Source organism: Helianthus annuus, chromosome 6 (genome assembly GCF_002127325.2).
Source record: "Helianthus annuus cultivar XRQ/B chromosome 6, HanXRQr2.0-SUNRISE, whole genome shotgun sequence".
Taxonomy (NCBI): Eukaryota; Viridiplantae; Streptophyta; class Magnoliopsida; order Asterales; family Asteraceae; genus Helianthus; species Helianthus annuus.
The window spans coordinates 66,641,151-66,665,605 of record NC_035438.2 but is presented as its reverse complement, the minus strand read 5'-3'; the positions used below and the strand labels follow the sequence as shown (position 1 = coordinate 66,665,605).

The window sequence follows — 24,455 nt, the reverse complement described above, 5'->3', positions numbered from 1 at the left end:
GACGACCTGAGTTGGGGATTTAGTCAATTTACTGCTTTCTTAGATTAGTTTATTTTTTTCCTTTTTCTTTAATTAAAAAATTAAAAACCCAAAAAATTAAAATTAGTATAAAACCCGAAAAATTTTAAAAGAATAAAAGAAAACAGTTAAGTTAGTTTCCTTTCTCTGATAGTATTTTCACCTGTGCCATTTGCTTTTCAGCTTATGCGCCCTCGTTCTTCGGGCACTCCTGAAGATTCTCCGTTCTCTGAGCATGAGTCTGTATTGCACCGTCCCCTGCGTCAGCTAAAATTTAAGGTACCCAAAGTTGAATTTAATTTAGAATCTGATTTAGAAATGGCTGCACCCCGTAGGACTATCACTGACCAAATTAATGTTACACCCGCCCACATCTGCTCCAGTATCACTCAACCCACTATTGAGGCTAATAACTAGACTATTCCTCCTGCTCCGATTAACACCATCGCTCAGAATGTCCAGCTTCATGGACATTGCGATGAGGACCCACACACTCACCTCACTAGATTCTCAAGGGTCTGCGACACTTTCGTACTTAATGGTGTTACTGAAAGCGCCATCAAGTGTCGCCTCTTTCCATTCTCGTTGACCGGTCAGGCCACTGTTTGGTTGGAATCCCTCCCACAGGGATCCATCACCACCTGGACTGAGCTTCACACTAAGTTCCTACAGTAGTACTTTCCCCTAGCAAAGATAGCTCGCCTTAGGAACATGATCTATGCTTTCACCGAGCAGCCTGGGAGTCCTTCTATGAGACATGGGACCGCTTCAAGGCACTTCTCAATAAGTGTCCTCACCATGGTATGGAGGATTGGAGGATTGTAGAGAAATTCTACAATGGAGTTTTTGAGGCAACTAAACGCCTCCTCGACAAAACTGCTGGCGGTAACATGATGAAAACCAAAACCGCCGAAGAGTGTCTTAAGATGATTGTGGACTTAGCCATGAGCACCTATACTGAGGCGAACTCTAGGGGTGCTCCTATAGCCTCTAGAGGTATCCATTCTGTTGATTCTAACACTACCTAGCTGCCAAGGTAGATTCCTTAGCAAAGATGATGAAGGATATCCAGGTCAAGTTAAGCTCTAAGTATGAGATTTATAGAGGGGGCACGAGATGATAGATTGCCCTGTAGGTGCTGAAGAAGATGTGAGTTATGTCAAGAATGCAGGTCGGGGCCAGAGTTACAACTCTGGGTGGCAGCCATGCCATAACCCGAACTGGAAGGGTGGGAAATGGGAATCCCTCTACATTTCAGCCTGCCAGAGTTTGTTCCAGAACTCTGGTGACAGGCCGAGTAGTGGAGTGAGTAGTGGTGAGGTTAAGCCTAATCTTGCTGAGTTCTTGAAGAAGAATGAGGAGAACCAGAATAGGACAAACAAATTGCTAGAATCCTTAGTTCTTCAGGGGGAGAATAGGTACCAGGAGCAGCAATGTAAAAATCAGGAGTTCGAGATGATGTTCAGGAATCAAAATGCCACTATCCAGAACTTAGAGAGGACTGTAGGAGAGATGGCCACTAGATCCTCTGAGAGACCCTTAGGCACTTTCCCTAGTACTACTTAGTTGAACCCTAATGCTACTTCTAAGGCAGACACGACTAGGAGTGGTAGAGGTGCTAGAGTAGAGGAACCGGTGGTAGATGAAGAGCCGGTAGATGAGGAAATTGAGATGGAGGCTCAACCTGGCAAAGTGCAAACTCGGCTCAGCCAAGCAAGTACAGCACAGCCAGAGAGCCCTCCTAAGGAAAGGTAGTTCAGAGAGAGTTTGATATATTACCATACCCTGCTAGGCTTAAGTCGCAAAAGATGGAGAAATAGTATGGTCACTTCATTGATTTGTTCAAGCAACTCAAGGTAAATCTCTCGTTCGTAGAAGCGCTACAGCATATGCCTATGCTAAGTTCTTGAAGGACCTCTTGTCCAACAAGAAGAAATTGGAGGAGATTTCGATTGTGACTTTAGGAGAAGAGTGTTCTGCGGTGGTTCAGAATAAACTAACTTAGAAAATGGCAGATCCTGGTAGTTTCATTATCCCATGTTTATTTGGTAGTTCTTCTGTGAGACACGCGTTGGCCGACTTGGGTGCTAGCATCAATCTAATGCCTTATTCAGTTTATTCTAAGCTAAACCTTGGAGATCCTGTTCCGATGCGGATGAGTATTCATTTAGGGGATAGGTCGGTGAAGTATGCTAGGGGGATAGTGGAAAATGTTCTGGTGAAGGTGGAGAAGTTTATCTTTCCGGTCGATTTCGTGATCTTAGACATGAAGGAGGATGAGAGAGTTCCTCTAATTTTAGGGCGACCGTTTCTTGCTATCGCGAAGGCATTGATCGATGTCTTCGACGGTAAACTCACTCTTCGTGTTGGTAGTGACACAGTTACTTTTGACATTAAAGAGTCCAGTGCTAGTTATGATACGCTTTATTTCATCGACTCTTTTATGTCTCGTGTTGGTGATAGTCTGCGTAGGTTCTGTGGAGGAGAGCACGAGTTAGATACCTTAGAGGAGAGTTTAGTAAACCAGGAAGCCGTAGTAGTAGCCCTGGCGAGTGAAACTCCTAAGGAGAGTGAGGAGAGTGTAGAGAATGGGATAGTAGTAACTGCAGAAAAGCCTTTGGCTGAGAGACCACCATCGCTAGAACTTAAGAAATTACCTGATCATATCGAGTATGCATTCTTGGATGACGAGGCATGCTTGCCCGGCATTATCTCATCTGAATTGACATCCGAAGAGAAGAGGTTGGTAGATGTGCTTAGGGATCACAAGCGTGTCATTGCATGGAAGCTTGTGGACATTGAGGGTATTCATCCATCCTTTTGCACTCATAAATATTTTAGAGGACGGTTTCAAACCCGTGGTGCAATCTCAGAGGAGGTTGAACCCGAACATGCAGGAGGTAGTGAAAAAGGAGGTGTTGGAGCTTCTTGATGCCGGCCTGATTTACCCCATTTCCGACTCACCATGGGTTTCACCGGTTCAGGTTGTCCCGAAGAAAGGAGGGATGATGGTTGTGACCAATGAGAGGTGTGAGATTATTCCTATGCATACGGTCATGGGTTGGAGAGTATGTATCAATTATAGGAGGCTGAATGATGCCACTAGGAAGGATCATTTCCCCTTCGCTTCATTGATCAGATGCTCGAGCGGTTGTCGGGTCAACAATTTTACTGTTTTCTTGACGGTTTCTTTGGATATTTCAAGATCCCCATTGCACCCGAGGATCAGGAGAAAACCACTTTCAGATGTCCATATGGTACTTTTGCATATCGCCGCATGCCCTTTGGTTTATGTAATGCTCCTTCAACTTTTCAGAGATGCATGGTGGCCATCTTTCATGATATGATAGAAAGTTCCATGTAGGTGTTCATGGATGGCTTTTCGGTCTTTAGGAGCTCTTTTGATCATTGTTTGCCCAACTTGGAGAGGATGCTAGCTAGGTGTGAAGAGACTAAGTTGAAGCTGAACTGGGAAAAATGTCAATTCATGGTGAAGGAAAGCATAGTTTTAGGTCATAATATTTCACGTGCTGGTATAGAGGTTGATAGGGCTAAGATAGATACAATTACTCGATTACCACCACCTACTTCTGTGAAATCGGTTAGGAGTTTCTTAGGTCATGCAGGTTTCTATCGTAGGTTCATTAAGGACTTCTCTAAGATTGTGCGGCCTATTACGCAACTCCTTGAGAAGGATAGAGTGTTTGATTTCGATGGGGAGTGTGTGAAAGCGTTTGAAACGCTAAAGGAGAAGTTAGTGAGTGCTCCCATTCTTGTGGCCCCCGACTGGAGCTTGCCATTTGAGCTGATGTGTGACGCAAGCGACTTTGCGGTTAGGGTCGTTCTAGGACAGAGACACAATAAGCATTTCCACCTGATTTACTACGCTAGTAAAACACTTAATGATGCTCAGGAGAACTACACTACCACTGAAAAGGAGCTTCTAGCGGTGGTTTTTGCTTTTGATAAGTTTCGGTCCTATCTTGTTTTGTCCAAGACCATAGTTTATTCTAATCACGAGGCATTGAAACACTTGTTCAATAAAAAGGATGCTAAGCCTCGACTGATCCGGTGGGTCTTGCTTCTCTCGGAGTTTGATATTGAGTTGAGGCAAAAGAGTGGTGCAGAGAATGTGGCAGTTGACCACATGTCTAGGGTAGAGAGGTTGAAGGATGAGAAGGAGGTTTGTCAAGAGAATGGGGATTCCTTTCCCCATGAATCTTTGTGTAGTGTGACTGTGGAGAAGGAGAAATAGAAGCCGAAGGAGGAGGAGATACCTTGGTTCGCCGATTTCGCAAACTATCTTGCTAAAGGGTTTGTTCCGAGTGATATCACGTACCAACAAAAGAAGAAATTCTTTGTGAACATGAAACATTATATATGGGATGATCCCCACTTGTTTAGGATTGGGGCAGACCAGTTGATTAGGAGATGTGTTGGTAGTGTGGAAGCGAAAGAGATACTTAGGCATTGTTATGAGGGTCCTACGGGTGGACATCATGGAGTTCTCTTAACTGCTAGGAAGGTTTTTAACTCTGGTTTTTATTGGTCGTCCATCTTTAAGGACGCGGCTACATATGTTAGGAGTTGTGATAGGTGCCAAAGAGTTAGCAATGTTTTGTCTAGGGATGAGATGCCCCAAGACATCATGCACCCATGTGAAATTTTTTTATCTATGGGGTATCGATTTCATGGGACTGTTTCCTACGTCTCGTGAGAATAGGTACATACTCATCGTTGTTGATTACGTGTCTAAGTGGGTGGAGGCTCTTCCTACGCCTACTAATAGTGCGAAAGTTGTAGTTAACTTCCTACGAAAGTTATTTGCTCGGTTTGGTACTCCTAAGGACCTAGTTAGTGATAGGGGCACTCACTTTTGCAACACCTTGATGGAAAAGGTTTTGCAACGCTATGGGGTTACTCATCGGTTTGCAACAGCCTATCACCCGCAGACAAGTGGGCAAGTAGAGGTGAGTAATAGAGGGATTAAGAGGATCCTTGAGAAGACGGTTGGAGCAAATAGGTTAGATTGGCCGAGAAGTTGGATGACGCATTATGGGCCTTCCGTACGGCATAAAAGACACCGACCGGTTCTACACCATTTCGGATGATTTATGGAAAGGCGTGTCATCTTCCGGTTAAGTTAGAGCATCGTGCATATTGGGCATTAAGATCCATTAATTTAGATATGTCTTTAGCTAAGAAGAAACGGTTTCTTGAGTTGCACGAGTTAGAGGAGCTGAGGGATCATACGTACGAGCATACTCACGATCATAAAATTCGTACGAAAGAGTTGCATGATAGAAAGTTGAAGGGTAATAAAGACTTCAAGTGTGGGGATGAGGTGTTATTATATAATTCACGCTTGAGGTTGTTTCCCGGGAAGTTAAAGTCTCCTTGGTCGGGACCGTTTATGATGAAAGAGGTGTTTCCCTATGGTAGTCTGATGATAGAGGGAAAAGATGGTGAAAGTTTCAAAGTGAATGGTCATAGATTGAAGCTATACATAGGTAGGCCGAGTGAGAAGGATGACGTCGAGGTTATTCGCCTCGATCCCCATAGTGCTTGATAATTTTGAGTGGTTCTCGGGTGAAAACCCGAGTGTATACTTTTGTATTATGAGTCTAAATTAGCAAGTTTGAGTCAGTTATTTTTTAGTCAGTTTTACGCTTGGGTTTGTTTGTGTTTATTTGTGAAGGTTTGTTTGACCCGTCCGTACTCAATCTCCATTCGAGCGGGCATGCAGAGCTGTTTATCATTATGTAAAAGACAACTCAAGTGTGCCAGTTTGTTAAACGGCTGCAAATGAAATGCTATACAGTCGTGCTTGCTTTGGTTTGGAATTCGAAGACTTTTGCTACCAGGCGAGTTTGTTACATTATATGTATCTAGTTTATTTTTCTTTCTTATTTAGTTTTAGTTGTCTTTCATCCTACATTGAGGACAATGTAAATTTTAAGTGTGGGGATTCGAGACTACGTCTTTTTAGATAGATTTGATTCAGAAAAAAACTACAAAAGAAATTAAAAAAGTAAAAAAGAATTAAAAAAATGAGAAAATGTTCCTAAAATTTTTTTGCACATAAATGGAAAATGATAGAAAAATTGGGATTTTTGGGTTTCAAAATATTATATATAAAAGATAAAATAGATAAAAGACGTATTTTCTGGGATGTACTGGTAGGCCCAGCCAACTTAGAGCGTTCCCTAGATTGCTTTTAAATATACCTTATTAAAAAATCATGATATCTTGTGTGTTCTCATCTTGGGAGAAATAGAAAAGCTGAAATTGTTGATAGTATAAAAGGCACCACTATAATTAAATAACTTATAAGCATTTTGAATTAAATTGGCATGCTTTGTCCTTTTTAGGAGACTAAATTCGGATCTAGTGGCGCCTGAAAAAATTCCATCATCCATCTATTTGAGCTAATTAAAAAGAATATATAACTGAAGCCTATGGTATTAACCACTGGATTGGTGACTCGGGTGGGGTATACCCGCTAGGTTGAAGTTAAAGAGAAAAATGTGAGGCTCATGGTGTTTCCCACTTTGATAGCGACTTGGTGATAATGCCCTCTGAGTTGATCATAATAAAAAAAAAGTGCTAATGCTCATCATCATCCATCATTCCATCAAAATTTAATTTTAAATACATAAGAGTTATTTATATAAGGTCGTAGACTTTTTGATCTTTACCTTATAAGCTTGATATGTGATTAGGTGGATTTGTGGATCTTAAGTGTGAAACCCTTAGATGAATGTTTAACTAGAACATAATGCTAACATGAAAAGGGCTTAATGAGTTGGCGGTTGGGTTTAAGTGGAGAACAATACCAATAATCGTGGTAATATGTGTTTATATCTTTTTAATTAAAGTAACCTAAAGTTTTTGAAATCATCTATCCTAATTATGATTCCATTGCATAAAGCTATTTCAAGTAGGGGTGTTCAGAATTCGTTTCGAATTCGAAATTCGTTTAAATTTGATTTCATTATCAAAGAATTTGTTTCGGTTAAAAGAATTCGAATACGAATTCGATTCAATTCGAGTCAAGTAAATCGAATACGTATCGAACACGAATTTATAATTTCAAATTCGATTCGAAATTCGAATAAAAATTATATATTTTATACATTATTTTTATATATAATGCATATATAACTTTTATTAAGCTATACTATAAATTATTTTCAAATTTTTTTCCTTACCCATTACCAAACCCACTACATGGTCCATAACTAAAACCTAAGTAACAAATCTATCAATATATTTATAACCCTAAAAATATTAACTTTTTACAAAAAAACAAACACCCCCGAAGATGATATAGAGATGAAGAGAGAAGAAAAAGATTGGGAAATCTGGATTAAGATATGGGTTTATTGGTGCATTTGGGGTTGTAAAGATCGAAATGACCATATTGCCCTTGAAATTATAAGGTAAAAGACATTCTTGTCCTCGGCAACTAACCATTGACTAACACTTTTTGTTAACAGGGACTTGATTGCAAACAATTGATAACCACAGAGGCTTTATTGTTCGTTTTTTTAAATGAGGGCTGAAAATGTTATTGGGTGTAAACCAAAGAGACCGAAATTGTACTGTACTCTTTTTTAAATTATTTTAGATTTCCGAAAATATCAACAACATGTGAATCATGCTAGAAACAAAAACAAAAAAGAAAATTAATAAATAAAGTTTTAACGATTTTTGACACCTTACCCTAATTTGGCATGATTCCTCTACTATATAGGGAATGCGACACACTAACATAAAATAAGCAAATTGGTTGCTTATAAACCTTTAGTTTATATCTAAGTCACAAATAAATTTATTCAAAAGAAAACAGACATTTTACGCCTTTATTCTACGGGTAGGTTAAAATATTTATTTTAAACATGTGAATTTACAAAGTTGATGCACAGTATAAAGGCGTAAAATGTCAATTTTCTTTTGAATAAATTTATTTGTGACTTAAACATGTGAATTTACAAAGTTGATGCACAGTAGAATAAATATTTTAAACATGTGAATTTACAAAGTTGATGCACAGTATATTTTTTTTATTTTATTGGTAAATTCACATGTTTAAAATATTAATTCTAGAAAAGTAATGGTTCACGTGAGTGAGGGTGTGTATATTTTTAATATATTATTAAGTACTTTTTACTCGTTTATGAAGCTTTAAATTTATAAAACACGATATAACACTATCACTCTCTACAACACGCTTAGGGTAAGTGCACCCATCGTTGGTGTAGTATAGTGATGGTAAAATATCGAGGTTGTCCAAGGACATAAGAGCTTTTAATACCAAAATATCGTCAACGTCTAATCTAACAAAATTTTGAGAAAACATTTTTAAGAAGTAAAATAAAGAAAGAAACTAAAGTAATAAAAGAAACAAACAGACAAGATAGAATCACTTGGTTCCGACTCATCTTTTATGTATCATTTGATGATTTCCGCACTTTTGTTTTTTTAAGAGATTATCTTAGTTATAGTGGCATGTCCTACTTTTGGAAACAACAAATGTTTAATTAAGTAAGTTATTAACGAATCTGGAGTGCTTATTCCTGACTTCTCGTTTTGAATTTTAGACTTATGATACTTTATTTGGAACTTTTTAATGTGATATCGTGTTTTATGGTTGCTTTAAAATTTATGTTTCATTTTAATAGTTTTTTACATTTTTTAAAGAATCTGAATTAAATCGAATTTATTCGAATTCGAATTTTTAATCGAATACGAGTTGGATTTTTTATTCGAATACGAATTCGAATCAAATTCGGTAAGTTTTAATTGAATTCGAATTGAATACGAATTCAAGGGAAAATAAAAATTATTCGAATAATTCGATTTGAATAATTCGAAAATTCGATATTCGATTCGATGAACACCCCTATTTTCAAGGACGAAAAACGTTCAAGTGTGGGGATATTTGATGTGTTGAAAAACATCGTCATTTACCCGTGTATTTTGTATTTTATTTTTATAGTTTTTGAGTCATTTTTAGTCTTTATACATTTGTATTTGATTAGTTTGTATTTTGCTAGGTCCTGGTGCAAATGGAGCGAAAACGAGTAAGAAGGAAATAACCAGCCAGTTGAGCAGAGTAGAGCGCCAGTGACCGAATCAAAATCGCAGCCATTTTCTTTGAGAAGACAAAGCCCACTATCTCTATTTTATAATTTATTTTGGGCTGCATATATTAATTAATTTTATGGAAAAGAATAAAAAAAGAAAAGAGAAAGAAGAAAGGCGGCTAGAATACGCAAGAAAGAAAAAGGGAATTGAGAGGTTTTGTTTATTCTTTTTAACACCACGACAATAAAGAAAAGAAAAGATATATTTTTTGGGCGGACGACTACTTGAGGCGCAAGAATAGGAGGAGTATTATTTATTTTTTGAGAGTCATTTAAAAATCCTACGGCTGTACAGGACCATTCATTCGAGAAGAAAGCATACGAACAGAAGGCATTCAAGGGTGAAGGAAGGCTTGGATAAAAGAGTATTAGCCTAAAGTTCATATCTTCGTTCGCTTGGACATTGTTTTATGATTTTTGGTTGTTAAGACTGGAATATTTAAATATGTTTCCTAAATTTGTATACCTTGAATCTATATTTTTTGTGCTCATAATTATGCTCGGCTAAATTCTTTGTTGCTACCTAGGCTATGGATAATTGTTAGTTTTATTTACGGTTTCTTGGTTTAGTTAATTAATGTTTTGGCTCAGTGTTTTCGTAAAAGTGTTCTAAACTAGGTTCTAATGTTTATGCTTATTTAATAATTACTATTTTATAATTGTTCCGCCTTATCTTGGTTAAAATTAATTTAGTATTAATTAAATCTAGGATTAGGTGATTTCGTTAACTTTATGTTTTCGACTAAATCGTGTGGTTGCTAGACGTAGTAAACCCTAGGAACAAATTAATAAACTATTTGGTAATTAAATATTCTACCATCTTTGAGATCGAGAGGAGATTAAATGTCAGGTGTTAATTGCACGAGGGTGAATTACCCTAGGTTTTCTTGTGATTTTTAGCAAACTGTGCTAGAACCTGATTAGAGTCACCACGCCGTACATCCCTTACACATCCCAGATGTACCGTTTCTAGTGAGACTGTGAGGTAATTTAGATTTAGGGTACCATAACTTAGTTGGAGAGACCGAGAAGTGATCTGACATTAACCGGTGGTTTATATACTTTTCTTGACCTTAGATTGCGACCTATTTGGAGAATGATCAGCCAGCCAATTTAGGTCTTGTTTAGTGAATCTTAAGATCCCGGTACCCAAAATTTAATTATTCTATTCCGAGAACCGTGAGTGAATTGACATGCATCTTGCCTAGGTAGCTACTTTTCCATCATCTGAATTCACCTAAATTCGTTATCTATTTGCTTTGCTTTCGTATTTGCCCTCCTATTTAATTTTAGTAGTTAATAAAAATCTAAAAACCCATCACAAAAATTGCTAGACTAGGACTCGACAAAAGTTTAGTATCGAGAGTCGCGCCATTGTGTCCACGGATTGATACTCGGTCTTACTGACTTGACTACATAACGACCGGTGCACGTGCCGATTGTGTGTAATTTAGCTAGTTTGACTATTTAATTTGGTGTTTCAAAAAATATATTTAACATTTTACACATCAGGAGCATATGGCGTACCAGAATGATGAGGAGGGCGAGGACATGGACTCGAGTTAGGCAATGATGGCGAAGGTGGTGGCATGGTGTTGCGTAACAGGTTAAATCTTTCCTCTCCTTGAACAATGATGATGATTGCGGGCTGCGACACGTTTGAACAATTTACTCTTCTAACAATTTACTTTTCTACACTTTGTTTTCTTTTTATGTTTGTGTGGTGATGGATGTTAACTTTAAACACTCGTAATTTAGGATTTTTCTTTATTTTTCTTGTTAGATTGTTGTTGTGGTGTGAATAAGCTTATAGGTACCTTATGATGCTTGGATCCACCGAGCATACGACACCCTGGACCCAAAACAAGAAACCTGGCACCTTAACCACCTTTTTCTCAAACAAACAGTAGCTTTACACGGGGGGCGTGTCGCCCCCGTGCCTCTTCGTCGCTGTCGCTGAAACAATTTTCTTCTAGACTTGCCACACTGGGTCGTGCTTCTTAGACACGCCCCCGTGTCAACCTTCTGTAAGTTTTTGCTAAAAACACGTTATTGGCAATTTTTACACGGGGTCGTGTTTCTTAGACACGCCCCCGTGTACAGCACCTGATTTTTGAAAATTTTTGTTGTTTTTAACCCACATTTAATCAAATCTAACCTATTTTGGACATATTGAGAACAATGTATAATTTAAGTGTGTGTGTGTGTGGGGGGGGGGGGCTTGAATTTGTTTGTCCTAAAACAAGCGTTACACAAAACTCTACTTGGAACCGCTAAACCACCCCAAATCTTTTTCAAAATATTTGTTTTTAGTTTGTTTTGTCTTGTTTTTTAGTTTAGGTTAGAAAACCAAGTTTTAAAAATCTAAGTTTTACAAGTTTACAACCGATAGCGACGTGATAAAAAAAACCATTTAAGAAAAAATTATAAAAGACATGACAATCTTTTTAAAATTTGATTGTATATATATTTTCACACTTTTAGCCTTTTCCAATTGTGAGTTTTGAGCCTTTACCGAGCATTCAATATCATATCTTTACTAAATGTTTACTTTTCAATTCTTGTGTGAATAGTTCGTACATTTCTTACAAATCTAGAACTTGACAAGACAATACATTCTCGGTCCTTAACGACTAATCCAAGTAAGTAAATGATTGAGACGTTAGGATTATAAACCCTTTTTCTTTTTCAACCTTATTTTCTTTTTATCTCCCCATAAAAACAAAATACCCTTTTAATTTTTACACCCCTTTTGTTTTTGTAAAATTCGTTTCTTTTGAAATACACAAAAATGTGTGACTTAGTTATCTTGTGAATATTTATTCTATAAAAACGTGAACCATCCTTGGGAGAACTATGACGTGACGCCTACGAGACGGATCATCCTCCCTTGAAGGACCATCACCATACCCTCTAACCTTACAATTAATAACGAATGTTCCTTTAAATATCTAACTAGGTCCATTGGTGTAATTAACTCTTGAGTTACTTTAACTTTGAATAAAAAAATCATAAAATCATAAAATACAAATAGAAATAAATCACACTACCATTTATGAAACCATCGACCGATAGACTCTCATTAGCATAGTCGTTTTCCGCCGGTTATTGGATTCTTTGATAACGTATGAGTAATTACCGACGAATTATCAACAACGCTTACAGTTTTTGTTTATTATTTTATTGTTTCTCTGTTCGTGATTACCTGTAGATACCATCTATCGGTGAGTCTCATTTGTGTACTAGTATTTTACTAGAGTACTTAAATATAGTTACAATAGAATTAAAAGTACAACACAAATGAGGATCAGTAACATTTATCACCGATATACGGTATCTACCAATAATCATCAACACAAAAAAAAAAAATTCGGAAACAAAAGTATAAAAGTTGTTGCTAATTACTAACTGAAGAATATGATAATATAAAAGAATATGATAATCAGAGGAATATGACTATTACAGACAGATTTACCGATTGATAAGTTATTGGGTTTTGTAACATACATTATATTGAGTTATAATTTGGAGACCGGATTAAAATGATAGTGTGTTTTTTTTATTTTTATTTGTATTTTTGAACTTATACGATCTTATGAATTTTTATTTTAGAAATAAAGTAAAAACTCAACTTTATATAATGTTATTTTTGTTCACCACTGGAATCGATACAACCAGAAAGTATAGATTTTATTTTGATTCTCTAATCCTTTGAAAATGTATAATTTTATTTTTTTCTAATAGGGTAAAGATTATTAAGAAAACAAAAGTTAAAGTACATGATATACACGTAGTTATAAATATAAAGGACCTAATTTGTAACTAAATTTTTTTAGAGAAAGTTCACAATTATGTTTAATACTAGTATTAAGCCCTCTGCGTTGCGGTGGGGGCGTAAAACCGTGATAAATAGCACCAAGGCCACAACACCGCTAGCGATCACCAACACCAACACTGAAGTTGCGATGTGTTAATGCGGAGAAATTAGACCGAAACATAAAACATAGAAAATACTAACTAAGTCGATTTAGGACTCGTGCGTCACGATGAACCTATCAAACGGAAAAAAATGTACGACCATAAAAACGTTGAACCACACACGCACGTTGCGTAATGTTAACTCGCAAAATTTAGAACAAAACGTAAAACAAAACGTAAAAACATTGAACCACACATGAACGTTGCGTCGTGTTAACTCGCAAAATTTATAACAGAAAACATGAAACGAATTTTTACGAAATATGAAAAGTATAGGGTAACAAAGTTGAAAGTAAAAAAGTTTTTAAGTTAAATTAACAAAGATAAAAAGCTTTAGGGTTAAAAGTAAAAAACTAAAATAATTTTAGGTTAAAAGTGTAATTATATCAATTTTTTTTTTAAAATCTCCTTAAGCATATAGTATAACTGCTCTATACATCAATATGTTGCTAATTTATAATGGATAAATTATGTAAATAATGAATCTCCTATTTAACTAAATTCTCGAAATCATTTCTATTTTATATGATTTCATATATAAATTAAATTATAAACATTCATTAAATCTTCAAATCCAAATCTATATGATACTCATTAAAATTTTTTGAATGGTAAAGCTTACTCACTTCTAGATTACACCAAATTATTCCTAATCTACACGTTGCTTAAGATTGAACACAAAACCTCTCACTAAGGCTATAGGGTGTGAGGGACATGGTTGGGTCATCAATACTCACGTAGGACCATTAATTGATTGCTACACCACCTCCTTATCTCATCCACCATGATTCCTGTGGATTAAACCATGACAACCATGGGCATCCTTTCCTTATATTTCCTTTCCTGTTCACAAAAATAAAATAAAATAACATAATAGTGGTTTGAGTCATGACCACACCCTTAGGGTAGTGGTTTTGGATGATGGATTAGGCTAAAGGGTATGGGGGTCATGGTTGGAATATGATTCGCCACGTAGGAAACATGAATGGAAGACTATACCACCCCATTCCCTAATCGATCATGGTTTGCATGGATTAAACCATGACAACCATGGTCCTTCTTTCCATTTTTCAAGTAAACATTTCCTTTTTCTTTAGACAAAGATAAATTAAAATAAGGAGTAAATTACAAAAATCATCATTTTTGTATGTCATTTATTGCAAACTTTGTCCTTTATCTTCAATAATTACAGAAAATGTACTCGATGTTTGCAAAACGTTGCAAGTTATGTCCTTTAGCCCTAACTCAGTTAATTTTTTGTGATTAAATCTGACCAAATAGACCCCACATGAGGGTATTTTGGTGATTTTACTTTTATGTGTTGTCCATTTGGTCAGATTTAACCACAAAAATACCCTCATGTGGGGTCCTTTTGGTCATATTTAACCATAAAAATTAACTGAGTTAGGGCTAACGGACATAACTTGCAAGGGTTTGCGAACATCGAGTACGTTTTCTGTAATTATTGAAGACAATGGACACAATTTGCAATAAGTGACATACGTAAAGGACGATTTTTGTAATTTACTCTAAAATAAATAAGGAGATAGTGGTTTGGGTCATGACCACACCCTTAGGGTAGTGATTTTGGATTATTGATTAGAGGTGGGTGACATGGTACTCACGTGGAGGATCATGATGGTCATGAAGGTCATGACCACACCCTATAGCCTTAGAAGTAGGTGACATGGTGCTAATGTGGAGGATCATGGTGATCATGAGGGTCATGACCACGCCCTATAGCCTAAGGCTATGGGGTGTGGGGGCATGGATTGGAACGTTATTTCCACATAGCACCATTAATTAAATGATACACCGCCCCCTCCTTGATTGATGGTGGTTCCCATGGATTAAACCACGATTACCACGACCCTCCCATTTGATAATTTTAAGACAAAAATAAATTAAAAAAATAAAGAGGGTAGTGGTTTGGGTCATGACCACACCCTTAGGGTAGTGGTTTAGATGGTGGATTAAAGATGGATGACATGTCACCTATGTGGAGGGTCATGGTGGTCACGAGGGTCATGACCACACCCTATAACCTAAGAGGCAATAGTCTCTACCAAGTGAGCTAGCTCCACATTGACTTGATACTTCATTAATTAGTTGTTCAAACGTTTGAATTTATTTTAAACATACCCGTAGAATAAATATTTTAAACATGTGAATTTACAAAGTTGATGCACAGTATATTTTTTTATTTTATTGGTAAATTCACATGTTTAAAATATTTATTCTAGAAAAGTAATGGTTCACGTGAGCGAGGGTGTGTATATTTTTAATATATTTTTAAGTACTTTTTACTCGTTTATGAAGCTTTAAATTTACAAAACACGATATAACACTATCACTCTCTACAACACGCTTAGGGTAAGTGCACCCATCGTTGGTGTAGTATAGTGATGGTAAGATACCGAGGTTGTCCAAGGACAAAAGTGCTTTTAATACCAAAATATCGTCAACGTCTAATCTAACAAAATTTTGAGAAAAGATTTTTAAGAAGTAAAATAAAGAAAGAAACTAAAGTAATAAAAGAAACAAATAGACAAGATAGAATCACTTGGTTCCGATGTGACACCTGTGTCACTCCAAACATCAAAAAAATACCAAACTAATGAAATATTATATTTCATACTTGGTATTTGTATAAATATGTGTATCATTTGCACATAACAATTCTTGTTCGATTTCGGGCTCTAAATCGCTTTCTGGAAGGTTATACGCGCACTGATGCGTAAATATAACCAGTTTAATGCAACAAACACTCCGGAATAGTGAAATAGGCTTAACATACCTTAAATAACCTTTACATAACTTAGAAATAAGTTTTGGAAGGTTTGGTGTGCCGAAATCAAGTTAATTCGCTTACAGGGACTAAAATTGACAAACTGCGAAAGTATGCCAATTTGAACTGTAACGAACATTCCGGAACTTGATCATAAGTTAAACATACCCTAAATATCCTTTACATAGCTTAGAAATAGGCTTTGAGGGGTTTGGTATGCTAAAATAAACTTATTTGATCAATAGAGACTAAAAGCGTCAAAAGTGCATAAGTTTGCATTTTCGCACATATCTTACGTCCTGAATACATCCGGACATCCAAAAATTTATGTAAGCATTAAAGTATTTTATTTTAGTGTTTGGCATAAGAAAAAGTTCCATTCGTCGCGTAATTTGGACTGTTTTTGTGTTCATTACGATTTCCGTCGTAATTAACCGAACAACAAAACCGTACGACCAAACGAACCGACATCCGAGATGTTTTTGAGCATAGTTTAAGTTCCCTATACTTTAGGTTTATTTTAGAGCCTTGAAATAGGGTTAACGGGGCTTAAAAGTGCAAAAAAAAATCAAGTTTTACAAGTGCAGGGACCATTTTTGAAATTTCTGGCAGATACATTGAACTTGGTCCACTTTTGAGATTTGATGGTTTTAACCCATGGTTTTGCAATACCATGGGCTAATATTCAATGGTTTTTATTATACCATGAACTCATTCTAGGGGCTCCCATGGTTTTACAAAACCATGGGCACATGTGTACGGTTAAGATTAAAGCACGTTATTCGACGAACGATCTTAACGGTTCCATGAAATCTATAAATACCCCTCCATTCTCATTTGCAAAACCCACATTTGAATCTGATTTTGGCCCTCTAAGTTGGAGTTCATACTTCATACCTGAGGGTAAATCGGATCAAATCTTGCGGGGACCTTCTGTAAGTATTCTTTCGTGCTTTTCTTTCGTTTTAGCGTTAAAGTCAAACTGTGTTTGACTTTCTGCATTGACCAGTTTATGGTCAATGCGAAGTTCGTTTGAACTTCATAACGTGAGCGTAATCACGATGGTTATAGTCCCTAGTGGCTATACCTACTGATTACCACGTTATCTAGGCTCAGTGACGAGTCGTAGTTTCGGCCAAAATGCGTTTTCTCGCGTATTTTGTAACCAAACTACTCTAGAGTATCAAAACCGTTTGTTTTAATACCAAACCTGTTTTCTAACTTAACTAAACATGTTCTAGCATGTTTAGCTCGTCACTTTTAGATTTGTGCTTGTTTAGGGTCGTAAAGGTAAGCGATCTAATCAATCGCTTATACTTTCGAACCCGACCCGTTTGGTCGATCATTAGGATCCGATCAAACACATTAGGTGACCATAGTTGTATAGGGAATAACCTTCCGAGGTTATACCTTATGGTCACGTCGTTTAAGTAGTTGTATGATAGGTAGTTTATATGCCTTAGGAAAATTACCAAAATACCCTTTTTACGCATAAATTCATTTTAAGCATATGTAACCTAAATTTTGACATCTAAACTAATTGGGTAACTATATAAGGCATGTTAAGGCATATTTTACTTGTCATAGGACTAGTTAAGTGGTCTGAACGCGTTTTACGCATACGACGCGTTAAAGTAGCATAAGCTACCTAAACGGGTCATAATGGGTCGTAAGCACTTAGGTTAGGTTTCATTTTAGTATATGGGCTTTGATAAACCATATCATATGAGTTCCAATACTCATTTGGTTTACGAAACCTCATACTATCCAATCTCCCGATTTAGGTCCGGTTATTTATGTAGTTATCTATATAGGGAGCCGTTTGATTCCATGATCCTCTAGCTTTGCTTGGTTGTTGTTCAAGACTTCTAAGCACCCTCAAGTGAGTACATAGACCTCTCTTTTACTGTTTTTCAAACGTTTTGGGGTGAAACACATGTGCCTACTTGTTACTTTCATGCTTTCCATGTTTTCATATCATATACTTGCTATGTTCATTAGTACACTATTAGTACATGATTTCATTATGTTTTTGCTATGTATGTCCATTGTGTGCATACTTAGTACATCGTTTTACATGACATTTTATGCTATGTATGTTCATTTAGCGCATACTTAGTACATTGTTTTTCATTACCTTTTCACGGTATGTATGCTCATCATACTTAGTGCATTTTGTTTTACATCACATGCTATGTATGTTCATCATGCTTAGTACATTTTCATCACATGCTTACATTTGGGTATGACATTTGGTTTGTTTAAGTGGGACCATATACATTCATTAACTTTGATCACGCCGCTCGTTAGTAGGTAATGGTACCATAGGAATTGACAACTCCCGTTCCTGACATCCTAGGTATGTTTGGATGGAAGGAATGACCGAATTCGATTAAACATAACACAGATAGACCTTTAAATTCATTTAGGGGTTTATCACCACAGTCGCAAGGCTTGAATGTATGCATTTTCACAATACGGCATAAATGTTTGTATTCAGTATAGCATGCATTTCCACAAAACATGACGTTAGTTTAAACCATGTTTTACTTCAACACATTGTTTTGTGCATTTTTACCTATGGTTTAGTTAATATATATTTCACTTGCCATACATGACATTTTGGTTACACATGACATGATTGACATTTGACATAGACATTTTGACATTGATATACACATTTCATGATTACATTTGACATTAGACATGGTTTTTCACACAAACATTTTGACATTTGATTTTACATAAACATTTTTACATTGGTGGTTTGTTTGGGTAAGTGATTTAAGTAACGAGACGTGTGTAATGTGATACAAGCATGGTGGATACGCCGCTGGTACTTCCTATATATAAGTGCTTGTGTTATATTACATGTCGTAGCGTTATTTAAATCATTCAATTTGGACTTATACATTTTACACAAATAACATATTTTTCACAAGACATTGTTTTACAAAACAGTTTGTTTTATACAAACTCATTTTACTTGGTTATTCATTTAACCTCACATTACTCATTTTAATATACATATTTATCATCGCTTTTCAAATGAGTTATAAAACAAAACATTTTACAAGGATCATGACTGACTTATTGTTAAACAACTTTTTCTAAACTCATATGTCATGAATCCTAAATCAATAAAACCTATGTACTCGCCGACATTTTTATGCTGACGTACCTATTTTCACATGTGTTTCAGGAGATGATGCATAGGATTGATCAAGATACACATAGGCGGACTTGGGCCTTAGTGACAATAAAAGATGCAAGACTAGTTAAATTTTGTTATACTTCTTTGTTTGTTAAGACATTGTAACTCTTTTAATCAATAAAACAACATTTCAATTTTCCATGTGTTATGAAACAATGATTCTGTTACAAAACTCCCCGACGATTCCGCCACGTTTTGTTGTTTTAGGTGGTCGGGGTGTGATAGAAAAGTTGGTATCAGAGCTCATGGTTATAGGGAATTAGGTTATTAGTAATGCTTTGACCTAGTCTATAACCTTCCTAGGACCCTAACGCGAGTTTACTTGCGTTTAGTCATAAAACAATACCGTCACCTATCCTTAGGCAACGACCACAATAAGAACGCAAAATTTAAAACCGCTTTGAAAAGCAATCATCTGTTCTAGGATGATTAATTACTAGGCTTTGAACCCTCTAAGTTTTCAAATCTCGTCAAAGTTTGGGTCTTATAATGAGAACACGTGCAAACTGGAAGGGTGAATGCCTGTACTCTGAGTTTTCTGTCTAAAGCTAGAGTGTTCGTACAAATCCGCAGAATCGGACCAGTCATTCTTACATGGGAACTCTTGGGGTGAGTGTTCACTTATAGGCGAGCATGTCTTCAGTGATACATTAATATGACCCGTTTACTTTGATTAATCACCATCTCATTTGTTTGCCTTAGGTAACAAACAAATGATCGCAATTCGTAAGCATTGCCTTTCTGTTTTGTTTATCCGATAACATTTCATTTGTTGCTTCCTATGTCTTTCATTTTCTTCTAGAATGTCTCTTCATCTCAACAACGGTCAAATGTCCGAGCAAACAGCCAAATTTGCCCAGCAAATAGGCGAAGTGATTCTGAAGTCTGTGGATCTAGGCATTGCCATGTCTCGTCTCAAAAATGGAGCCACTTAAAAGTCACTGAAGGAAGCAGAAGTCAGGCCTGCACCAAAATCAAGGAAGCGTAAGGCTTCAAAGAAACCCGCAGCAGTTATACCTAATCAAGCGGGACCTAGCCAGGTAGCGATGCCACCAGCAAGGAATCCGTACTTGGGAGCTGCCCCATGGTGCAAGCGATGCAACCGTCATTATTTAAACCTCATACCCTGCTCCAAATGTACCTACTGTGGACGGTTGGGACATTTGATTAACATATGCCGCTTTGCTATCCAAAACAAAGCTGTTGCAAACCTTGCTGCTACCCAACTCCAAGTCAACCCTACTCAAGCTCGTTTCCCTTCTGGTACTTGCTACAACTGTGGTGAGACGAGCCATTTCAGGAACAAATGCCCGAAGATTGTCAATTCAAATCCAACCCTTGGATAAGCATTTGGCCGAGCAAAAGATGTTGCTGTCTTATGCCTTTGTTTCTTTGGTTTTCTTGCATTGTGAAACAATCTGTTTTGTTCATAAGTAAAAGTCGTTGTTCGCAATTCTGATATACAAATGTAGTTACATGTGTATATGGCATTTCCCTATGATACCTACATCAAGGAACTATGCTCTTTACAAACTACTCTTGTGATTCTCCCTTTCAAGTGATCGCTCATGATTTCCTTGAAAATTTTAAGTACTCGTTTCATTCTAAGAAATGAAGTACATGAAATAAAGTGACATTATGAGTAATCGTGCTTTTGCACATCTATGCCTTTGAATCCCTGGTTAGATAACTAAGGGTATTTTCAGATCTCATACCCAATACGTTCTGATTTCTTTCAACATGCATAACATAAGTTTTCAAAACAACCTTCATGCTTTCAAAAACATTTTATATATAGTTCAAAAACGTTTTTAATATAGTGTATTTACTTAACATATCATATGCATCATTTCAAAAACATTGTCTATATTTTCAAAAACAACCTCCATGATTTCAAAAACATTGTCTATGTTTTCAAAAACGACCTTCATGATTTCAAAATGTTATTAATACAGTATAATTACTTATATCAAGTGCATGATTTCAAAAGCATCATTCATGTTTTCAAAAGCCTTATACATAATTTCAAAATTCATCTTGCATAATTTTAAAACATTTTTATAAATATGCCTACCTAATACACCTACTTTATGATTTCAAAAGTATTATATATAAGGTTTCCAAAAACATTGAACACATTTTAGAACCCCATGCATAGTTTTCAAAATATTTTCCTCATACATTGACTTAACCTTCAAATTCCGCTTCATATGTCGCCTTGGCATATCTAGCATCTCAATTTCATAAGCATTTTCACTTCATGTTTTGAGTTAAGCACATCCAGTGCAAGGTTTCAAAACACCTTCAACTTCTAAAATCCATATGGGATCTTTTTATCTTTACAATTAGATTCTTGTGGATAATTATCATTCAAATCAGAATCCTTCGTTGGATTCCTCGTATGCCCTAATTCGAACATTTCGATTCCTTATAATCGAAACTGAATTTTCTTAAATCTTTCTATCTTCATAGTTAGATTCTTGATAATGTTTAAAGCACCAAATGAAATCCACTGATTGGATACCTGGTGTACTTTAAATAAATGTGCACAGTTAGCAGAACAGATTAACAAAATGATAACAAATTTAAAATCAAGTTAAACAATTATGTGATTATGTGTTTATGCATTTTGTGTTTTCTTTTATGCATTTTGTGTTTTTTTTCATATACTCTGGATATTCGTTATCCAAATCCTCGTAGAACCTCTCATATCTTCGTATGAGGGATTCGTAGTAGGATATTCAAAAAGGTACTACCTTAAATCCTTATAGGGCTTCTACGTGATAGTCAAGACCCTTGGATTATATAGTACCATTCCATGATTCAAAAGAGACCCTTTGGGTGGTCTAGTCAAAAGATTGATTCAGAATCTGGTTAAGAATGGCATGTGATGATATAAGCTAAAAAGACTCCTTGGTGGTCTAGATATCATTTATTGACTCAATTAAAAAGGACCCCAGTATGGTCTAGTCACAATCATCACAGGCTCGTTCATTGTTTTCCTCCCCTACACATTATAAAATACACTGTGTAAACTATGCAAGGAATTCCGTAATTATGGACGCGTACATAATTATGAAATTCAGTGCACGGAAACCACGGTAAGACTTACTATGTGTAAGAACTGATAGTGGCAAAAATAATGAAACGTGAACAATGAAATAGAGGTACGGTGGACGCACCAATAACACTTGATATACTTGTATATAAGTGTTCCCCTGACATTGCAAGCATGATTTTATTTAAAGTTACTAGAAGTTTAGGACTCTAACCAGTGTTGTTTGATCTTTTCAACTTCATGTTTCAAGCTCTCACAAGTTTCCTCTAAATAAATTTCGAGACGAAATTTCCTGAAGTAGGGGAGACTGTGACACCTGTGTCACTCCAAACATCAAACAAATACCAAACTAATGAAATATTATATTTCATACTAGGTATTTGTATAAATATGTGTATCATTTGCACATAACAATTCTTGTTCGATTTCGGGCTCTAAATCGCTTTCTAGAAGGTTATACGCGCACTGATGCGTAAATATAACCAGTTTAATGCAACAAACACTCCGTAATAGTGACATAGGCTTAACACACCTTAAATAACCTTTACATAACTTAGAAATAAGTTTTGGAAGGTTTGGTGTGCCGAAATCAAGTTAATTCGCTTACAGGGACTAAAATTGACAAACTGCGAAAGTATGTCAATTTGGACTGTAACGAACATTCCGGAACTTGATCATAAGTTAAACATACCCTAAATATCCTTTACATAGCTTAGAAATAGGCTTTGAGGGGTTTGGTATGCTAAAATAAACTTATTTGATCAATAGAGACTAAAAGCGTCAAAAGTGCATAAGTTTGCATTTTCGCACATATCTTACGTCCTGAATACATCTGGACATCCAAAAATTTATGTAAGCATTAAAGTATTTTATTTTAGTGTTTAGCATAAGAAAAAAATCCATTCGTCGCGTAATTTGGATTGTTTTTGTGTTCATTACGATTTCCGTCGTACTTAACCGAACAACAAAACCGTACGACCAAACGAACCGACATCCGAGATGTTTTTGAGCATATTTTAAGTTCCCTATACTTTAAGTTTATTTTAGAGCCTTGAAATGGGGTTAACGGGGCTTAAAAGTGCAAAAAAAAATCAAGTTTTACAAGTGCAGGGACCATTTTTGAAATTTCTGGCAGATACATTGAACTTGGTCCACTTTTGAGATTTGATGGTTTTAACCCATGGTTTTGCAATACCATGGGCTAATATTCAATGGTTTTTATTATACCATGAACTCATTCTAGGGGCTCCCATGGTTTTACAAAACCATGGGCACATGTGTACGGTTAAGATTAAAGCACGTTATTCGACGAACGATTTTAACGGTTCCATGAAATCTATAAATACCCCTCCATTCTCATTTGCAAAACCCACATTTGAATCTGATTTTGGCCCTCTAAGTTGGAGTTCATACTTCATACCTGAGGGTAAATCGGATCAAATCTTGCGGGGACCTTCTGTAAGTATTCTTTCGTGCTTTTATTTCGTTTTAGCGTTAAAGTCAAACTGTGTTTGACTTTCTGCATTGACCAGTTTATGGTCAATGCGAAGTTCGTTTGAACTTCATAACGTGAGCGTAATCACGATGGTTATAGTCCCTAGTGGCTATACCTACTGATTACCACGTTATCTAGGCTCAGTGACGAGTCGTAGTTTCGGCCAAAATGCGTTTTCTCGCGTATTTTGTAACCAAACTACTCTAGAGTATCAAAACCGTTTGTTTTAATACCAAACCTGTTTTCTAACTTAACTAAACATGTTCTAGCATGTTTAGCTCGTCACTTTTAGATTTGTGCTTGTTTAGGGTCGTAAAGGTAAGCGATCTAATCAATCGCTTATACTTTTGAACCCGACCCGTTTGGTCGATCATTAGGATCCGATCAAACACATAAGGTGACCATAGTTGTATCGGGAATAACCTTCCGAGGTTATACCTTATGGTCATGTCGTTTAAGTAGTTGTATGATAGGTAGTTTATATGCCTTAGGAAAATTACCAAAATGCCCTTTTTACGTATAAATTCATTTTAAGCATATGTAACCTAAATTTTGATATCTAAACTGATTGGGTAACTATATTAGGCATGTTAAGACATATTTTACTTGTCATAGGACTAGTTAAGCGGTCTGAACGCGTTTTACGCATACGACGCGTTAAAGTAGCATAAGCTACCTAAACGGGTCGTAATGGGTCGTAAGCACTTAGGTTAGGTTTCATTTTAGTATATGGGCTTTGATAAACCATATCATAT

General features: G+C 36.3%; 1 protein-coding gene and 1 non-coding gene across 2 annotated transcripts; one reads left to right on the top strand and one right to left on the bottom strand.

Moving 5' to 3' along the window:
- Positions 1-717: 717 nt before the first annotated feature.
- LOC118479974 lies at positions 718-823 on the bottom strand. Its single transcript, XR_004861616.1, has one exon. It is a non-coding gene; the product is annotated as a small nucleolar RNA R71 (small nucleolar RNA).
- A 1,203-nt stretch (positions 824-2,026) lies between these two features.
- On the top strand, positions 2,027-2,950 carry LOC110892386. Its single transcript, XM_022139552.1, has one exon. It carries the CDS (start codon positions 2,027-2,029, stop codon positions 2,948-2,950), a length of 924 nt encoding a protein of 307 aa, XP_021995244.1.
- Positions 2,951-24,455: the final 21,505 nt, after the last annotated feature.